At 59.9% G+C, this 18,217-nt stretch overlaps 1 protein-coding gene across 2 annotated transcripts in view; it reads left to right on the top strand.

The window, feature by feature from the left end:
* Positions 1 to 8,057: 8,057 nt before the first annotated feature.
* The window catches only part of LOC101350669 (glutathione hydrolase 1 proenzyme), a 21,530-nt gene continuing 11,370 nt past the window's right edge, over positions 8,058 to 18,217 (top strand). Inside the window, exons 1-2 of one of the 2 annotated variants that reach the window (XM_023740525.1) lie at positions 8,058 to 8,126; positions 17,928 to 18,092. In XM_023740525.1, the coding sequence (XP_023596293.1) occupies positions 8,059 to 8,126; positions 17,928 to 18,092 (233 nt within the window). In that variant the 5' untranslated portion in view covers position 8,058. The remainder of the gene's footprint in view (positions 8,127 to 17,927; positions 18,093 to 18,217) is intronic. The other variant, XM_004386167.2, reaches the window with a different exon arrangement.

Below are 18,217 nucleotides of genomic sequence, written 5' to 3'. Positions count from 1 at the left end.
AAACTCCTGGGACTGAAGCCGGGGTTCGACTCCTCAGAGTGACCCTCCTGGCCCCACTTCTCTGTAAGAGTTGTGGCATTGGTTATTGTCTCTGCCACCGCGAGCCCCGACAACCGTCGCCGATGCGACAGGGGGTGGCACCCTTTAGGGTGGGGTCTGCATGGTGGGTATGGCCCCTGCTGAGGGGGGCTGAGATCCAGGCTGGGCTGACAATGTGGCTCTGATTAGTCCATCCTCATGCCCCCCACCCCCACCCCATGTGCTCAGAATAGTCATTCCTTCGTGTGGCCTTGAGCCAGGGAGGTCACCTGGTGCAGCAGGCCTGGGGCTTGGGCCCTGGCGCTGCAGCCGCAGAACACCAGGTGGCAGCAAAGGGGGCGGCCCCAGCCACGCGGCCCTTGGGCTCGAGGTCCAGGCTTTTGTGGATGGTGGACAGTGTGGTGCGATGGCTGAGCCATCAGTACAGGCCAACTAGCAGGGGCTGGGGCAGGAAGGCCACATCCTTGTTCTTGCCCAGGTCCACCTAGGCCAGCGAGGAGAACTTGGCAGGGTCCTTGATGGCCTTGGTAGGTGCCTGGGTGGTGGCCCTTGTCAGCTGGCTGCCTTTGAGCAGGAACTGGGTGAGGCAGGGCAGAGGCTCTGGGCCCTGGGCCTGGGTGTCTGTGGCCCACTCCAGGGCTGAGTTTGTGGCCATGAGAGGTGGCCTCTCGGGCCACCTGGAGCCTCTGCCTCAGGCAGACAGGAGCTGGTGGAGCATTCCTGAGGGTCTACAGGAAAACCAGGCAGGATGTGGGCTTAGGAGAGCCACGTGGCCTCTCCAAACCTCAATTTCCTTCCCTGGACATCTTCACGCAGCATCCACCTTGATCGAAGCCTGTGGGAAGGCTCAGCCAATGCATGCTAACACTACCTGGGGCCAGGCCAGGACTGAGGGGGATGGAGGTGGGACAGTCCCAGGGAGACGAGAGCAGCTATGGGGCCAGGGTGGGGGCTGGGGGGGCTTCTAGGATGGGGGCTCACAAAGTGGGGTTCAGGCACCAGTTCTCCATTTGGGCAGCTGTGCTTCCAATCATGCCAGCTGGAGCAATAGGGAGCCCGGAACGGGCCCAGGCATCAGAGGAGAGGTGGCGGCTGCCCCCTTACCCCTTACCTGGCTCTTCATGTGGAGCAGGCCAGGGTCCCGCGGCCACCTGGATTTCAGGCTGAGGTAGCAGGTGAGCTGCCAGCAGATATTATCTGAGGACGTCCAGAGCTAGCTCATAGTCCTGCAGAGGTAGGGCAGTGTTTTGTCAGCATGAGGCCGAGCCCCACCCCCCGCCCCCTCGAGGTGTGTGTCTTTAAGTGTTATGTATCTCAGAGCAGCCCACCAGCCCCCACTCCCCCCGCCCTAGCTGTAGCCTGGCCTGGGCCCAGGGGAGGCCGCCCACTGGGAGCTGGACAGGCTGGTCTGAGGCCCAAAGTGCCTGGCGAAAAGACACTAGACAATGGGCCCTTGTTCTGGCCTTGAGGCCCAGGGCCAGCGTCTCAGGCCATCAGCCAGCTCCCAGCCTACCCTTGGCGCTCCAGGGAACTCGCCGAAGGGGGAGGCCGGACGAGCCTGCTCCAGGGAGCCCTCTCACTGACACCCCCCCCCCAAGAAGTAGGAGCAGCCCAGGTCAGCTTGTCTTCCTCTGCCTCTCCAAGCCGGACAGCACTGGTGGGGCTGGGGCTGGGATGGTGGGCTGGGCATTGAAAGTTCTACCCTACAAACACCTGGCTGTCTAGGTCCTGACCAGGCCTTCAGAGAGACCCGGTTCTGGGCAAAATGCAGGGTTTGTGTGAATCCCCGCTTTACACAGGGCGACTGAGCACACACCACTGTCTGCATGCTCCTTTCTCTGGTCCCTGTTACCAGTCCCCACACACTCCCACAGGTGGCAATGAGCCCCGGGCTACTGTGACAGCTACAGGCTGCCTCAGGACTCTCGATGACAATCCCACCTGATGTGGGCGTTCAGAGTGGGGAGGACCCGCAGCAGATACCCTGTTTCCTACGTGGACTTGTGTGCCTGGGCGCCAGGGGCTGCCAGAAGCATGACACCCTCAGTGCTCATGCAGGACATCTGCAGGCCAGTCAGTGCAGGGCGCTGGGCAGGCGTGTTGCATGGCAGGGGCTGCAGGTAGATGCAACTCTGCATAAGGCCCGAGCTGTCATGGGAAGCAGTGAGCAGGCTGTCCCTGAGAGTGTCTGCACCAGATGGGGATGTGCAGACAGGACTCCAGTCTGAGGCAGCTCTGAGGAGCTCTAGTCCCATCAGCAGATCTGTCAGGACAGTTTATGTCCTGCAGGCCCCCGTAGGACGTGCCGCCACTGGGAAATGGGTTCACCCCATGCACTACAATTCAGGACGGCGGAAGCATGGCTCACATGCACTCAGCTGTTGGCCAGCCTCTTACATGGAGCCAAGGCATCAGGTCCCAGAAAGGGACAGGGACCTGCCTCTGCCACACTGCAGGCCAGACATGGATCCAGGCTTAGCCCCACCCTGGGGCACTGCAAGTCCCAGGCCAAGCTGACAAGCAGGTCATCGGAGACAGGTTCCACCAGGTTGAGAAGGGTCCCCTAGTGGCCCAGGTGCTGCAGGCAGTGAGGAGAGATTCAACTGAACGAGGGTGGGCCTCCCTCCTCCAAGCCCCCCTTTAGGAGGGAGGGTGCAATGAGCAGGTCCCTGAGCCTGCAGACCACACTGCCTGGTGGTGAAACTGGTGTTGTGACACCCTGCCTTTGCTGAGGTGGTGGCTTGTTCAGGGGGATTCTCTGCGGGCCCCTTAAATGACACTGTCCTCCAGTGTCCCCTTTGGGACCCTCTGGCCCCCACCTCTCTCTGAGCCCTTTTGAGCTATGGCCACTGTCTGCTGACATGTCCCAGGACCATCCTGTGGGGCAACTTCTTTCTCAGCTCAGACCCAGGGTGCTCACCTCCCCTGGAGCCTGCCTCTCCTGGGCCCCTCCCCCAGGTACTTGGGAATCACCCAGAATTCTTCCCTCATCCTCTGCTCCCAACTTACCTCGCCAGTCCTCTCCTCTCCCTCCCACTGCTCCTGTCCACCCTCCTCTGGGGCTCCTGGCCTCCTGCTACCCCTCCAGTCCACCCTCGGGCTGCCAGGGTTTGCCTCATGGACACACACCTGAGCTTGACCCTTGACACATTCGTGATGTTCAAGGGCAACATCAGGGGCTTAGACACGGCATTCACAGGCACCTTCAGAGGCCTGTGGCCTGGCATTCAAGCCTCCCCAGCCCACCCACCTCCCTGTCCACCCTCTCTCACCACAGGCACAGCCCCACTGCCAGGCCCCAAGCCTGCCCTGGCCTTTGTGCCCCACTCCTGGGCCTTCTCCTCTGTCCACGCCCATAGGCCTGGTCTGGTGCTTAGCTCCCTTTGGGCCTGACTAGAGGCTATATGACCAGCTGTGGGGCAAGCACAATTGGGAGGGCTCTCCCCAAACCATATGCTCCATGCATAAGCTCAGACTTGGAAAGACAGGCCAGGTGTGATGCCTGTGGCTAGGGCTGCATGTCCCTGAAGATACGGCAGGGCAGGGGCTTCTCGGGGGCCCAAGTTCCAACTCCTGGCACCCAAGAGAGTGACCTAGGGGTCTCTGAGGAGGGGCCTTTCCTCCCAACACCCAGCTGGTGCCTCAGACAGAACCAGCATTGCTCTGCTGTTAGCATTTAAAACTCAGAGATGCCAGGTAGGGATGATCAGTGGCAGGGAGGGTGGCTGGCGAGCCCAGGCTGACCCAGACAGGGCCCCAGACCACAGCTTGCCTCCGAGGCAGAGGCCATGGCAGTGCCTCTTAAAGGGCCAGCTCCACTTTCAGCCTGTGGGGCCCAGAGAAAGGAGGTCCGGTGTACAGGAGGTGCTGGTGGCCCTGGGCTACCTCTTCACTGTAAGCCTTCATTCCCCATCTCTAATCATTCACCTTCTGTAGGTCAAAGACCTGCATGGATGATTGTGGCCCACAGGATGGACAGGTGGCGGTGGCAGCTGCTGCACGGGTAGGGGCTTGCCTGGTGAATGAAGATCCTGGTGCTAGAACCCACATTTCCTAGGGCAGCCAGGGGCTCAAAGTTTGAAACTCAGGTCCTGGTGCTTGGACGCCACCCAGATGTACTGTTGTGGTGTAGAGATGTGGTTGTGGGTCTTCAGTGGGCACAAGCTGCCTGCTAGGAGGACAGGTGACGTGTGCTGGGCTGTCTGGGCTGTGATGTTGTCCTCTGGGGAGGCTGTACTGCAGACCAGGGGCTGTGGCCTCCCCCACTCTGGAGGAGGGGACCTGCCCTCTTCCTGCTCCCCCTCAGTACAAGATGGTTGGCCCCACACTTGTCACTCCTCCAGTCCCGCTTGCTTCTGAGGCCTGAATCTGAGCTCTGAGCTCAGGCTGGGGCACGTCCTCAACACACACAATCGCTCTCCAACCCAGAGACACAACACAGCGGGCACACTCCCAACTCCTCTGCACACACCCATTTTATCCAGCCTCCCTCAGTCCTCACAACAGCCAGTCGCCTCCTGCCCAGATAAGACACCCATCCCGCAACCCGTGCAGCTCTGCATCACCCCCCGGCCCCTGGCCCCTGGCTCCCGGCCCCCGCTAGGGCCAGCTCCGCTCCTTCTCTCGCCGGGCGCAGGACGCGCAGCAGCTGCTGGGCGCGCTTCGGCTGCTGCTCGCGGAGCGTGGACTGGATCTCGCGGAGCCAATGCACTCGGCGCTCGTTGGGCGTGGGCCTGCACTCTGTCGCCTCCCTGGCCTCGTATCACACCTCGGCCCTCGCCCGCCGACCCAGTCAGGCCTCTACGGCCGGCGCCGAGCCGGCGGGAGGGCAGGTGTGCTGGCCCCGCCCCACCACCTCCCTGGCCTGGCCTGGCCTGGCCTGAGATAGCAGGGCGCGAGGCCCCGGATGCCGTCGCGGGGGAGGGGTGCGAGGCCCGGGCCGGCGTGGCTGGGCACAGGAACTGGTGCGGGGTGGAGGGGGGCGGGGCCTGGTATGCCATGTTTGGGAGCGAGGGGCCCGGGAGGGGGTGGCAGGGCCTGGGCAGGGAGGGGCGGGGCTGAGGTGGGCGCTCCTGCTGAAGGCTCCGGAGTTCCCCACACACTGGGCTTGGTAGGGGTCGTGCTGACTCGCGGCAGAAGAGGCGCGTCAGAAGAGGTGGCATTTGGAGCCTCTCAACCCTCTGGCCCTGGGCTGGCTGTGGAGTCACTTTGGCGGAGCAAAGAGCACTGGACGTGGAGTTCGCGGGCAGGGTGGGGCTCGCTGCGGTTGCCACTTTAGGCCAACGCCGCACCTGCTCTGAGGACTCTCCCTGCAGCGCAGTTGTAGCATCTGACCCGCCACCCCTGCACCGCAAACATTTACTGCCGCTGCCTGCTTGGCGGGGACAGGCCTGGTCGGTGGGCTGGGGCCGCCCGCTGACCCCTGCCTGGGAGATAACCAGGATAGGAACTCTGGTTAATGGTTAGCCTGGCTCACGCAGGCTTGGCAAGACTGATTCCAGCTTCCCACCTGAGGAATGGCTGGGATGGAGCAGTGGGAGGGGTGCCTTGGCTCCTCTTGGGGACCAGGTTTGGACCCGACCTGCTCAAGGGTCCCCCACTAGGGCTGCTGGGTTCGAGGCCAGCTGCCCCTCTGCAGCAGCCCCAGCTTTGGACCCCTCTCAAAGCCCCAGCTTTTGGCTCCCTGGGTGGGGGCCATTTGGGACAGTGAAAGGCAAGGAGGGTGGGTGCCCAGCATGAGGGGATGGGCACAGGCGCGCGTGTATGTGGGGAGGGAGACCCATCTGAAGGCAAAGAAGTATGTGTGTGTGTATATGAGGGGACACCAGTCCAAAGGCACAGACGTGTGTGTGTGTGTGTGTGTGTGTGTGTGTGTGTCTGTGAGGGGACACCAATCCGAAGGCATAGATGGGTGTGTGTGCGTGTGTATGTGTGAGGGAAGACCCATTCGAAGGCAGACAGGTGTGTGTGTGTGTGTGAGGGGAGGCCTGTCTGAAGGCATGCGGTGAGGACAGTGCAGCTTCTTCCCTTAGGGTAATCATTGCCCACCCAGGGCTGTGTCAAGGGACAGGGAGCTGAGCACCCATCTCTTCTCAGCTGAGCCCCTAGACGAGAAAGGATGAAGAGTCCTAGTCCCTGACCATTGCCCTCCAACCCGTTGCCTGCTTGGGCACCCTGTTGGTCTCTCTCCTAGATTTCTTTCTGTCTGGGACCCCCTTGTCCCCTGGCCTCTGCCAGCTGGACCCAGTTGCCCCCCTTCCCTCTCCTGTGGCTGGCATTGTCCAGTGCCACCTTGGCATCACAGGTTTCCTCCTTGGCAGACCTGCGTGGCCAACAGCCTGCCTTCCCCAGTTGGGGCACTGTGCTGCAGGGATGTGGTGGCTCGGCCCCGGCCTTAGCAGCAGCCCAGTTCCTGGGTGGCCTCTGGGAATGCAGCCCAGCCCTCAGCCGGTAAGCCGGTCTCTCCCTGTACCCTCAGGGCAGGAGCCAGAGCTGGGATGGCTCCAGGGTCCTAGCCACGTTCTCTCTGGACAGTGACCTTGAGAATGTGAGAGACTGAGGTAGAGGTGTGGCGGGGAGGGGGGAGGCTGAGCCTAGGTGTCATGAACAGGACATAGAGGCAGTGGCATGGGGGGTGGGGTGCCCAGAACGTAGAATCCTGTGGAAAGCAGAGCACCCCACCCCCCTTGCCCCACCCTCTGAGGCCCTCGCTGAAAGATTCCTGGAGGACTGCACTCCAGAAAAGGAGAGAAGGTGGGGCCTGGGCCAGATCTGGGATGGGCTCATCTCAGTCTGCAGAGGGGTGGGGCGGGGGGCATGCTGAGTTGGCGCTCTGGGAAGTCTCTGGCCTGATCTGATTTGGGTGGGAGCTCCCGGAGTCAGGGCTACCCCCTCTCCCGCCTCCATGGGCATTTAACCAGTGGCTGCCACCCCTCCCCCTGGAGTTGCTATGGAGACTCTGTGGGGTGGGCAGGGCTGTGATGTGGCTGTCTCAGGCCCAGGGAAGATTGGAGGTTCCAGGGCTTGCGCTGGGCCCCTCGAGACAGCCCTGCAGCCCCTGGGAGTCACTGAGGCGGGGAGACTTGGGGGCACTGCTGGACTCCAGGCCCTGTGGTGTGCTCCTGGGCCCCTAGTGGGCCCTGCTAGGAGGCAAGTAGTGGTGACAGCCACACCTTTGCCTTCACAAGTCCTCAGCTGCTATGTGGTGGCCCAGCTGGAGTGACAGAGAACCAAGGTCCAGTGGCTCAGTAGGCGGGGTGGAGGGCTGTGCTGGACCTCGACCTGACTCACCTTTGGGCCCCTGCTCCACCCATGGAATGGGAAAGTCCAAGCCTAGGGGGAGAAAAGCCAAGCTGGGGCTAATTGTGCCTCAGCTAGTAGCTGGGGCCAGTGAGCCTCCTGGCAGCCACAGCAAAGAAGGATGCAGGATGGTTTCAGAGCAGTCACTGGGAGGAAGGGCACAGGCGGATCCTCTATGGAGTCCGAGGTTCCTTGGTGCTCTCTCTGTAAGGGTGGACTGTCAGTCTTTTGCAGTGTCAGGAATTGCCAGAGTGGGTGTCAGAGGCAGCAGTGTGTGGGTGGTACAGATCAGGCTCAGGACCCAGGTTCAAGACCCCTGGGCTGCCACTTACTGGGTATGCAACCCTAGGCAAAGTAGGTAGCCTCTGCAAACCTCAGTTGCCTCATCTGTAAAATGGGGACAGTCAAATGCCCCTCTGGCAAAGGTGTTGAAGAAGCAGAGACACAACTGGAAGGGTTCCAGCACACCACTGGCGTTCCACCTGTGTGAGCTACTTTTACTAATGCATCTTCTACAGCTTTTTACTGAATCCATTGGGCCACCCGTCAGCCATCATTTGTCCACTCAGTGCTGATTACTAGGTACCAGGGGATGAAGACAGACAAGGTCTGTGTTCCCTGGAAGTCACAGTAACCAGACAGTGGAAGGGGCGGGGCCGGCAAGGTTGCAATTTATCCTCAGAAGGGCTTTCAGGAAGGGAGGGGTGTGCCCTGATTTGCATGCGGGGCACTCGAGCTGCAGGAGGGAGACAGTGGAGGGGCTGGGAGCTGTGGAGGGGCATCGCCAGGTGAGGGGGTAGCCCACAGGGGCTGGGGCCAGGTGCAGCGGGAGGTGGCAGCAGCTGGGCAGGACTGGTAAAGAGGCTGGCCATACAGGACCAGTTGACCTACGCAGCGCCATCCTGGAGCAGCCGGGGGAGGGCAGGTGCTGAGCTCAGGTTTGGGCATGTTGGCCAAGGCAGCCAGCATCAGCAGCGTGGCTTGGGCTCAAAGCACATGGGGGACCAGCGCGAGCTCAAGGTGGTCCCACAGGACAGGTGGGGGTCCTGGAAGCCCTGCAGAGTGTGGACAGGAAAGTTAGGCAGTTTGGGCAGAACTGGCTGGCTTTGGTCAGGAAGGGGTGGTGGACAGGCGGTTTGTGGGGCCCTGGAGATGGCCATGAACAGCGGGGGAAGGGCGGCAGATAAGACTCAGATATGTGCCCCACCCCTAGTCCTCAGTTGCTGCCAGACACCACAGATGATGATGGGGTGATAAATGCCACCTGTGCAGAGTGCTGTGGGCAGAGGAGAGGGCGGGCTGTCCCACAGGTCTGCAGCCAGGATGGGCACTAGGGGCCTCTGCTCAGAGGTGTCTGGAGGCTTGGGGGTTGGGCTGGGCTGGGGGCCTTGAAGGAAGCGAGTGCTTCCTGCAGGCTCAGTCTATGCATGACCGTCTTAGAGAACTGCCCCTGTGCTCCAGGTGGGAAACTAAGGACAGAAAGGGAAGCCTCTCAGGTCTCCACACTGACAGTGAGTGGGATAGGATTTGAACCTAGGGCCCTCGGCTATCTGTCCACCTGCCTGCAGTTCAGGAGTTGGACTTGGTGCCTCTAGGTGCAGGATGCTCCTAGGTGTTAATGAGCTGACATCTTTGGAGGCCCCGCCTTGGCCCCACTCCTGCCGCTGTCCTACATCCAGGTAGGTGCTGGCACTGCTATCGGCCAGGCTCTCTGCGAGGTGGAGTGGCCCAGCCCCGGGGTGCGAGGGCTCTGGTTGGCCTGCACTTGTCTTGTGCCTCAAGGGGCAGCAGCAGCCCCTCACTGAGTTGGAGTCTTTGTTCTATCCCTTCACTGTGGTCTGTGCAGCTCTGAGAAGCTGGCCCTCCAGGGACAGGGTGGCCCCTGCTCCTCTGCTCTGTGGCCTCAGGGTCTGAGTCAGTCCTGCTGTTGCTGCCCCAGCAGGCAGTACAAGAAGGAAAATTAGGGCTCAACCCTGGGAAGAACTTTCCAACCAACCATGGCTTGTCTTCCCTGGAGGCGGCATGCTGGAGATGGGAGATAGGAGACCAAAGCCTTGAGATTTGTGATCCTAAAGATTAAGATGCTACGATGCTTGGGTTTGAAGTCAGTTTTGTCCAACCAGTTTACCAAGTGCCTCCTCGGTGCCAGGGAAGCAGGGGACACAAAGTGTCCCAGGGGGCTGACGTCCTGCCAGGCGGTTCTAAGGGCCGGACCAGGACTATATACCTGCAGCACCCGCCTTGCCTGCTCCCTGAGATGTCGTATGTCAGCAGCCATGGCCTGACCTTGGCATGAGACCTGCAGGTGCTTCCCGAACCTGACAGTTGGTGGGCCTGGGGAAGGCCGAAGTGAGAAGTGCAGAAGGTGGTTTGCACAGTCTTCCCCGTCATGGGTCACTGCATTGCCAGTGGCTTTGGGCAAGTCCTTCGCCTCTCGGCTGTGGTATCCTGTGTTGCAGCACCTTCTTGACCACCCAGTGCCCTGTTTCGCAGGCAGGGAGGTGGGGCAGGCCCTGCTTTTTGGAACAGGAAGGGCTTGGAGGGCATCTTGGGCTGTATCTCAGAGGGGAGCTGGGTCTTTGCTGAGCCACCTGCCCACTGGACCAGCCCCAGCCCTGTCTGATCAAGGCCCCCGCAGTACTCTGGCTGTCGGGGCTGGCACAGCGAAGGTGATTAAATGAAAGGCATTGAGGTAGTGGGTGGCAGACCCTGCGCTGCCTGCAGCTGCCCCTGGCTGGAGGCCAGCTGGCCCAGGAATGCTCCTCAGGCACATGGGCACAGGGGGCCCTGCTTGGCCAGCCCCTTATCCATGTGCTACCAGTGCTGCCTTTCACAGCCCCTGCCCTCTGCCCATCGCCAGAACCAGGCCGGCTGCTAAAGTGGACCCACCAGGATATTAACCAGTGAGCCTGGTTAATGGGTTACCAGCCAGTGACACATTCACCAGCCTTGAGGAGCTCTCAAACTCCAGGCATGACAGCCTGGCCTTCAGGTCTGAGCTCAGCCACCTCCCTTCCCAGCCTCAATGCATCAGGCTCAGGAAGGGCAGGAGGCCAGAAGGTCTCAAGGAGGCCCCTGGAGGAGCCTTCAGTCCCTGAGCACCTCCAGGCTGTGTCTCAAAGGGCCCCCTCTGCCTGGAGTGTCCTCCCTGATCCAATCTCAGCTCCCATTCCTTGGGCCAGAGCAGGTGAGGGCAGGATCAGCTAGGTCAAATAAGGCTCCAAAGGCTGGCTTGGCTCCAGGACCCCCATCCTTCCTCCCTGCCGCCACTGCCTCCTGACCACCATCAGCCACCTGCTAACACCTCGGCAAGCTGAAGGACAGGAACAGGCTCCCTTCAGTCTGAGTGACTAGGGTCCCTGAATGATAGCCCCCAGACACCCCACATGCAACCCTGAGGGTGGAGGACAAGGGCATGTTTGGGGCTTCTCCCACCCTGGAATTGTGGGAGAACCTAAAGCTCCTCAGATCTGGTTGGGCTTTAGATGTTTACATTCCTCCCCTGATGGGAAGCTCACCTCCACCCAGGACACCTTTGGTCTGACCCTCTGCTTTCAGGGAAACCCAGCCTCATTCAGCCCCCAAAGCCTTCAGAGCTAAGGGCTCTCAGTCTAGGTATGGGACCCCAGTGGGCTCAGGCAGGCCCTGAGCTGCCCTGGGGCACACAGCTTCTTCCTACCTGGAGTGTTCCTGTGCCTTTAAAGCTGTCCTCCCCCCAGGGTGTAGGGTAAGGAGGGGAGGAGCAGCAGTCACAGCTGGGGATCCGGCTCAGTGCTGGAACGCAACAGGAGGACTGGCCAGAGCCTGGTGAGTCTGGCTGCGCCCCAGTGCTGTGTGACCCCAAAGTGCCACTCACCCTCTCTGAGCTGCTGGATGTCTAGGTGGGTGAGCTCAGGCTTCAGACCTCATGGGAGCCCCAGCTCAGCCATGTGCTCAGCTGTGGTCTGGAGGCATCCTTTTCTCCATGTGAGCCTCAGAGTATATACCTGTGAAATGGGCGTGAGCTGCACTTAGCGGGGAGTGGTGCATATGTGGGCCAAGCCTTGGGCTCCTTTGACTGTGTATGGGGCGGAGGCCTCTGTTTTCTCATCTGGTAAATGGGGTTGAAACCACCTGTCCAGGCTCTCTTTCTTTGCCTCAGGTGCTGGTTGCATGCAAGAGGGCTGGGGGGGGGAGGTGGGGAGGGGGAGCTACCTGACTTCTTTGAAGACACCTTTAAGGAAACCACTAGGCTCCCAGGAAGTGGATTTCTTGGAATTAAACGGGAGGAGTGCCTCAAGGAGAAACTGAGACCGAAAGGTCAGGCAGCCCTGGGGGAGGGGCAACTCGGGTGTGGTGTGAGCTTGGGATGGGGGCTGAGAGGAGCGGTGTGCCTGGTCCTGTTTACCCTCTCTGGGGGCTGAATGCGACTGGGGTGAGGTGGGGGATGGGGCAAGGCAGGTTGTGCAAGGGGGCATTGCACAACTCTAGGGGGTGCCTGGCTGCCTGTGGCCGTTGCAGATGCCTATGGCTGTTGCGACAGTTTCCGGGCAGGTAGTGGCTTTTCCTAATTCCCAACCTGATACCACCAGAGAGGAGGCGGAGTCCAACTCTGGGCCTGGGTATTGGTGAGGGCTGCGTTCTCATACTGGGGGAGGTGTCTCTGAGCTGGGGGCTGGCAGGACCAGTGAGGGTCCTGGCCCACCTGCAGCTCCACATGCTTCCCGGTCAGCTGACCTTGAGACGCTGAGTCTGCCTAAGCCTCCGATTCCTGGCTGGGATACCCATGGCTCTGGGGTTGTGGTGACACAGCATGGGCTGGGCTGCAGGATTAACAGGGAAACTCTCCGCCAGCTGCTGTGTCTTTTCTTCCTCCTGCCTCCCCCTGCTGCATCCTGGGAACCTCTCTGCTCAGATTCGGCTTGGAGGGGTCTGTGTGTGTGTGTTGGGAGGAGGGGAGAGCTGAAGACAGAGCTAGTATATCTGGGTGGGTGAGGTTTGCATACTCTTGGGTACAGAGAACGCAGTCACTGTTTATGGCCTAGGACAGGAGCCATATGGTGTGGAGCAGACCTCCAGCCCAGCCCCTACAGCCATTCCTGGGGTGATGTCGTTTCCCCAGATCCACCATGTTCTGCGGCCCCCTCTGACCCACTCGATTTCCTTCATTCTGTATGTCATGCCTCTTTTAATACAGCCTTTGATGAGACGTCTCTTCTCCTCTGGGACCTGCAGCTGCTGCCAGGCATCATCTGTGCCCCACTGCAGGCCACCCTCTGTCCCCCAACTTGCCCCAGCCTGAGTTTTCCTGTTGGGGTCATCTGTTGGGGTCTGAGCCGTCCTCTGCCCACTCAGACATTCTTCTTCCTGCCCCCCTGTCTCTACTGATCCTGGGCCATCCTGGGCAGGGAGGAAACAGCTGAGCAGGTTGAGGCTCGAGGCAGAGCCCTGTGGTTCTCCACTGCAGACTCCTCCCAGCTTCAGCCCTGAAATGCAGCAACCCAGGCAGAACCCGGTCCCCTGACATTCCTGGCTGGTGTCCAGCCCTCAGGGAAAGATCCTGGGGTCTCAGTCCCTGGCTCCTACCCATCCATCCTCCCGGTCATCCTAGTCTGCAAGAGGAGGCTCGGCTGGGAGAGGGCTCCATCCCAGCACTGCATCCTGCGACTGGTAGGGATTTCAGGGAGGGTGTGTGGTGGGTTCAGTCCAGAGCCTGTCCGAAGTGCTGAGTGACAGGCCAGGCCTGCGCTGGTCATATGACCAGGGCAGGCAGCAGTAGCTTTCAGGTGGGTGGGACTGTGTGTCACAGGCACAAAGTAGATGTCAACTGGGGACCGCAGGGGCTCTGGGGGCCTGGGAACAGCAGGCCTGGGGGGACATGACTCAGGAGGTGCTGACCCTTGTCCTTGGCAGACAGGAAATGGAGAGCAATGTCCAAAGTCCGCTGGGCTGGGTTACTGCTGCTCTAGGCTCTGGGCTGGTTGGGGACATGAAGCCACAAGGGACATGGATGGCGTGGCCAGGCCATGTGGGCTGGGAGCAGCTCTGGCCACTTTGGGCCCTGCCTTTCTGGGCCACTCAGGTGGTTCCCCTGGCCTCGGGCACTAATGTTCCTGGACAGGTGGAGGAACCAGTCCTGGCGTTCAGAGCCCCAGGAGGTGTTCTGGGGAGGAACCGTTGGTGTCTGAGTCAGGGTGTGGCGAGGCCTCCCAGCCCCGGGTTCTGGCCTGGCACTCTGCTGTGCTCTGCTTCACTACCTTGAGAACCTTCTCTGCGACAATGGAACTTCTCTAGACTTCCAGACCCTCTGAGTAGGGATGGGGCAAGCTGAGGGCCCAGCCTGGCCTCACTGGAGGGGCTTACCAGGGGACATCCAGCCTTTTCAGGGAATAGAATCTGGGAAAGAGGGAAGCCCTGCCCAGGGCCTTCCAGAACTTAAGTAACTGGTGACAGCTGAGTCCCTGTGCCCCCCTGCTGCTGTGACTCAGCCTCCCGCTGTCCCCTCAGCCAGCTGGACCTCTTCTGGGGGGTTGCGGGGCACTGACCAAGCTGGCCTGTAGCCCCTGTGGGACCAGGTGAGCCCTTCCTCCTCAGAGGCGCCCACCCCAGCATCCTAATTCCAATCCCGAGGTCCCCTTGTGGAGCCCTGCAGGAGATGCAGGCGTGGCTCTGGGATGCTCCTCGGGTAGGGTGCAGCTGGCGCTGTTGCTGAGACTTTCCCAGGCTGCGAGTCAGCCTCCTTCCCCAAGCCCAGCTGTCTGAGGGAGGGGCTTGCCTGGCCCCACTGCCCTGGGCCTCAGGTAAGCATATTGGGGTCCCAATCAGGGCAGCGTGGGTTCAAAGCCATGCACTGCTACTGGCCCATGCTCTGGTCTCAGTTTCGCCTCCTGTCACCAGCTTGGGTGCAAGCCAGACCTCTGGGCTTGGACGTTCTTCTGTGGAGTCTTTGAGAACTTGAGGGGGAGGCGGGTGGGAAACGGAAGCCCAGTCCCCCAGCAGGGTGTCTTCCACAGGGCTGGGGACTGCTGCCTGCAGGGGCTGGGCTGCCCTCCTGCTGCCTGCCCCTGGTGGGAGGAGATCAGTCAGTATGCCCAGATCCCTTCCCCAGTCCCCGGCAGTCTGAGGAGGGACCCACCTGGGCCCTTGGGTGAACAGATGGACAGACGGATGGGTAGGGAGGCTGGAGTGTGGGGCTAGAAGGTCACAGTGGCCCACCCCAGGGTCCTGATGGGGAGGGGAGTAGCCTAAAGGGGGCCTCAGCTCTGGCCCCATGGCCCAGGAGGGGTGATCCCATGCCCCCTAGCGGCCCACCATGGCTGGCCAAGCGGACAGAGCCACTGGGTCTGCTTAGTGGGTGGGGTTGGGGAACCCTGGCCAGCCCCGTCCCGCCCTGCCTAGCTGCATGTGCTGGGAATGTTCAATGTCTGAGCGCAGGCTGCCTGCTGCCAGCTGGCTCCTGAGGCTTCTTGGACCTCCCAGTGAGGTTATATCCACCAGGACCTGGGACCCCAACCCAGCCAGGCTGAAGCCCAGGGTGCTCAGTGTGCTAGGCAGGGGCTGCATGGCCTTGTGGGTATTTTGGGAGGATTAAAGAAGGGGCAGTGTGGGGCTTCAGGCTGTGATGGGGGTGCTGGTTTGAATCCCATGGGGATGAGCGGTTGTGGCCAGGTCCATCTTCTCTGGGATCAGGTGTCCTCCCCTGCACTGAAGGCGGTGGGCTCTGTACTTCCCCTCACAAGATGGAGTCACATGCCATCACATCATCACCCCCATGCTCACTGAGCCCAGAGGTGGAAGGGGAAGTCCTTCTATCCCAGTGTCTGCAGCCCCCTCCTCAGGAGTGGGGGTGGCAAGGACTCTGTTCCTAGACCCTGATGAGGGTTCACTCATTGCTACCTCTGTCCTATACCTCTCCCTCCCCATTAGTGTCACACCTCTGGGCCTTCTGCCACTGCCATGGGGGTCCCAGGGCCACTACTGTCCTTTCCTGCACAGGCTGGAAGGGAGGTCAACAGGGAAATGACACAAGAGCCAGAGGCTGGCTGCTGCTGGCTCCCCGACAGAGTCGCAATACGCTCCAAGTGCCTCACCCATCCTAACCTCCTCATTCTCCCCATGCCCCTGAGGTGGTGCACTGGTACAGCCTGGCACAGAGGGGCTGCTGGGGCATGGAAGTGAGTGATGTGTCAGGGTCCTACAGGCTGAGTGGACAGGCCAGCACAGACACAGGAGGTGGCCAGGGCTTGAACTGCACTTCCTGCCCTGTGCTGCGTCCCAGCCTTGTAGCTTCGCCCGCTTTGTAGCACAACCTGCATCCTGGCACTTCTGCAGCATTACCCAAAGCCCTTCTTAGCTGTATCTGGGAGAAAGGCTAGACACAGTCATGTGCAGGCGGGGACTGACAGTGCCTGGGACTCCAGAGCTGGTCTGTAAATAGAAACAAGCCAAGCTGAGGGTGGGCAGGGTGGCCTCAGGTACCCTTCCATTTTCAGGAGGATGAGGGGGCTGCCTGGCTGGGAAGCTTGGAAAAGACCCCTGCACAGTGTGAGGAAGGCCCCAGTTATTTCACTGGCCATTTCAGCCAAGCCCTCCTGCGTTTCCTGGCCGCCTCTCCTAGCAGGGCGCAGAGTCCCCACCTACTGACGGGAGGTGTCTTTGCCACATGTAAAACATATTTACCCCATCATATCATATCAAAAGCCTTAAATAAACTCCAAGTCCAAAATCCAAAAATTCTTCTTCATCTGTGAAATCTAGAATACAAGTTATCTGCTTCCAAAGTACAATGGTGGAACAGGCACAAGCTAGACATTTCCATTACAAATGGGAGAAACTGGAGGGAAAGAAGGGATAACAGGCACCAAGCAAATAAGCAGAACACATTACATTAGCTCTCAAAACTTGAAAATAATCCTCTGTTCTCTGAGACCATTTACACAATGGCCTTGTCCTCCAGACTCTAGGTATTGGCAACACTCTCTGGGTTCTGAGCAGAGGCCCTTCAGCTCTGGGCTTCAGCTCCGCCTTCTAGGCCCACTGGAACAGACAACTCCATTCCCTCACCTTTAGGTGCACCATTCTCCTAGTCCATCTGAGTTGCGACTCCACCCTTAGAAACACCAGAGGCCATGGCTCCACCCTTTGAAATACCAGAGGTTGTGACCATACCCTTTGAGACTGAGACAGCTTGGCATCCTATGTTCCTTGTCTCTTTAGCTTCTGCTTCCAGGTTCCTTGGCCTCTCAGCCCCTCAGGCCCACATCTGCCCTGCTGGGGCAGGTGTTCCAAAGCTCTGTAGCTCTGCTGATAAGTGCCTAGAGGCACCCTACTCTGCCAGTAAACTTCCACCAGAAGATACTCTGCTGTCTTGCTCTGTGGGTTTGCAAGCCTAGCTCCACTGATAAGTGCCTGAAGGCACCCTGCTCTGCCAGGAAGCCTCCCGCACAAAGGCACTCAGCTCTCTCTCTCCATAGGTCGGCTCCAGCACTGTTTTGCGCTGGTCTCCTGGTTCTGCTGCTTCTGGTTCTCTGCTGTTGCCACCAGTTCTCTGCTGCAGCTTCTCACCATCTGTGCCGTCTCTGGTGTTAACAGTTTTCCTCACTTCCTTCTGAGTCCTCTATCCATTCACAGTTTCAAAACTGCTTCCACATTTTAGGTATCTGTTAGAGCAGCCCCCTACTCTCCCGGTACCAAATTCTGTCTTAGTTATCTAGTGCTGCTGGATAACAGAAATACCACAAGAGGATGGTGTTAACAAACAGAAGTTTATTCTTTCATAGACTAGTAGGCTAGAAGTCTAAATTCAGGATGTCAGCTCCAGGGGAAGGCTTTCTCTGTCTGCTCTGGAGATTGTCATCAATCTTCCCCTGACCTTCTCCACGCAGGAACCTTGGGTCCAAAGGACACGGTCTGCTCCTGGTGCTGCCTTCTGGGTGGTATGAGGTCCCCCTGTCTCTCTGCTTGCTTCTCTCTTTTATATCTCAAAAGAGATTGGCTCAAGACACAATCCAATCCTGTAGATTGAGTCCTACCTCATTAATGTAACTGCCGCCTATCACACCTCATTGACACCATAGAGGTAGGATTTACAATACATTGGAAAATCGCATCAGATGGCAAAATGGTGGACAATCACACAATACTGGGAATCATGGCCTAGCCAAACTGATAACACATATTTTTGGGGGACATAATTCAATCCATGACAGGAGGTAAGTCCCATCCCATGGTGGCTGAGATGCTGGTTTCCCGAGGGGGACTGTGGGGTGCCCTCTTGAGGGCAAGCCACTCTGGAGGCTGTGGGCAGCACTGGGCTCAGGCCAAGCTGGGGGACACAGGTGGATCAGACCCCTTGACAGTGGGGGCACAGTGCTGGGAGGGGCTCCCTGGAGGGACCAGCTAGAGATGGTCTTTATTGGGAGGGGACTCCCAAGTGAGCAGGGAAGACTTGGGGGCAGCAATAGGAACCAGGACTGCCTGGCTCAGGGAGCTGTCTGAGCAAAGGTTTGGGGGACCGGGGGAGACCCAGGGTCGTATTTCTGAGGCTTTGGATCCAGTCTATTCTGCGGGGCGGGGGGTGGGCCCTGACTCTGCTCCCCACACTTGCCTAGAGCCATGAAGAAGCGGTACGCAGTGCTGGGCCTGGTGGCTGTTGTCCTGGTGGCCCTCATCACTGGCCTTTGCATCTGGCTGCCCTCATCCTCCCAGCACCCCAACCATGTGTACCCCAGGGCAGCTGTGGCCACGGATGCCAAGCGCTGCTCAGAGATTGGGAGGTAAGTGGGGCCACCTGTCCAGAGCAGGGCATGGGGTCCATGTGGGGACACAGGTCCTGGAGGACAGTCATTGCACATGGTCCTGGGCAGGACCCTCACTCCCCTGAGACTCAGTCCCCCCCCCC

Source organism: Trichechus manatus, unplaced genomic scaffold (genome assembly GCF_000243295.1).
Source record: "Trichechus manatus latirostris isolate Lorelei unplaced genomic scaffold, TriManLat1.0 scaffold00157, whole genome shotgun sequence".
Lineage (NCBI taxonomy): Eukaryota > Metazoa > Chordata > Mammalia > Sirenia > Trichechidae > Trichechus > Trichechus manatus.
Note: the sequence above shows the minus strand (reverse complement) of the source record. Positions and strands in the feature narration are given on the sequence as shown.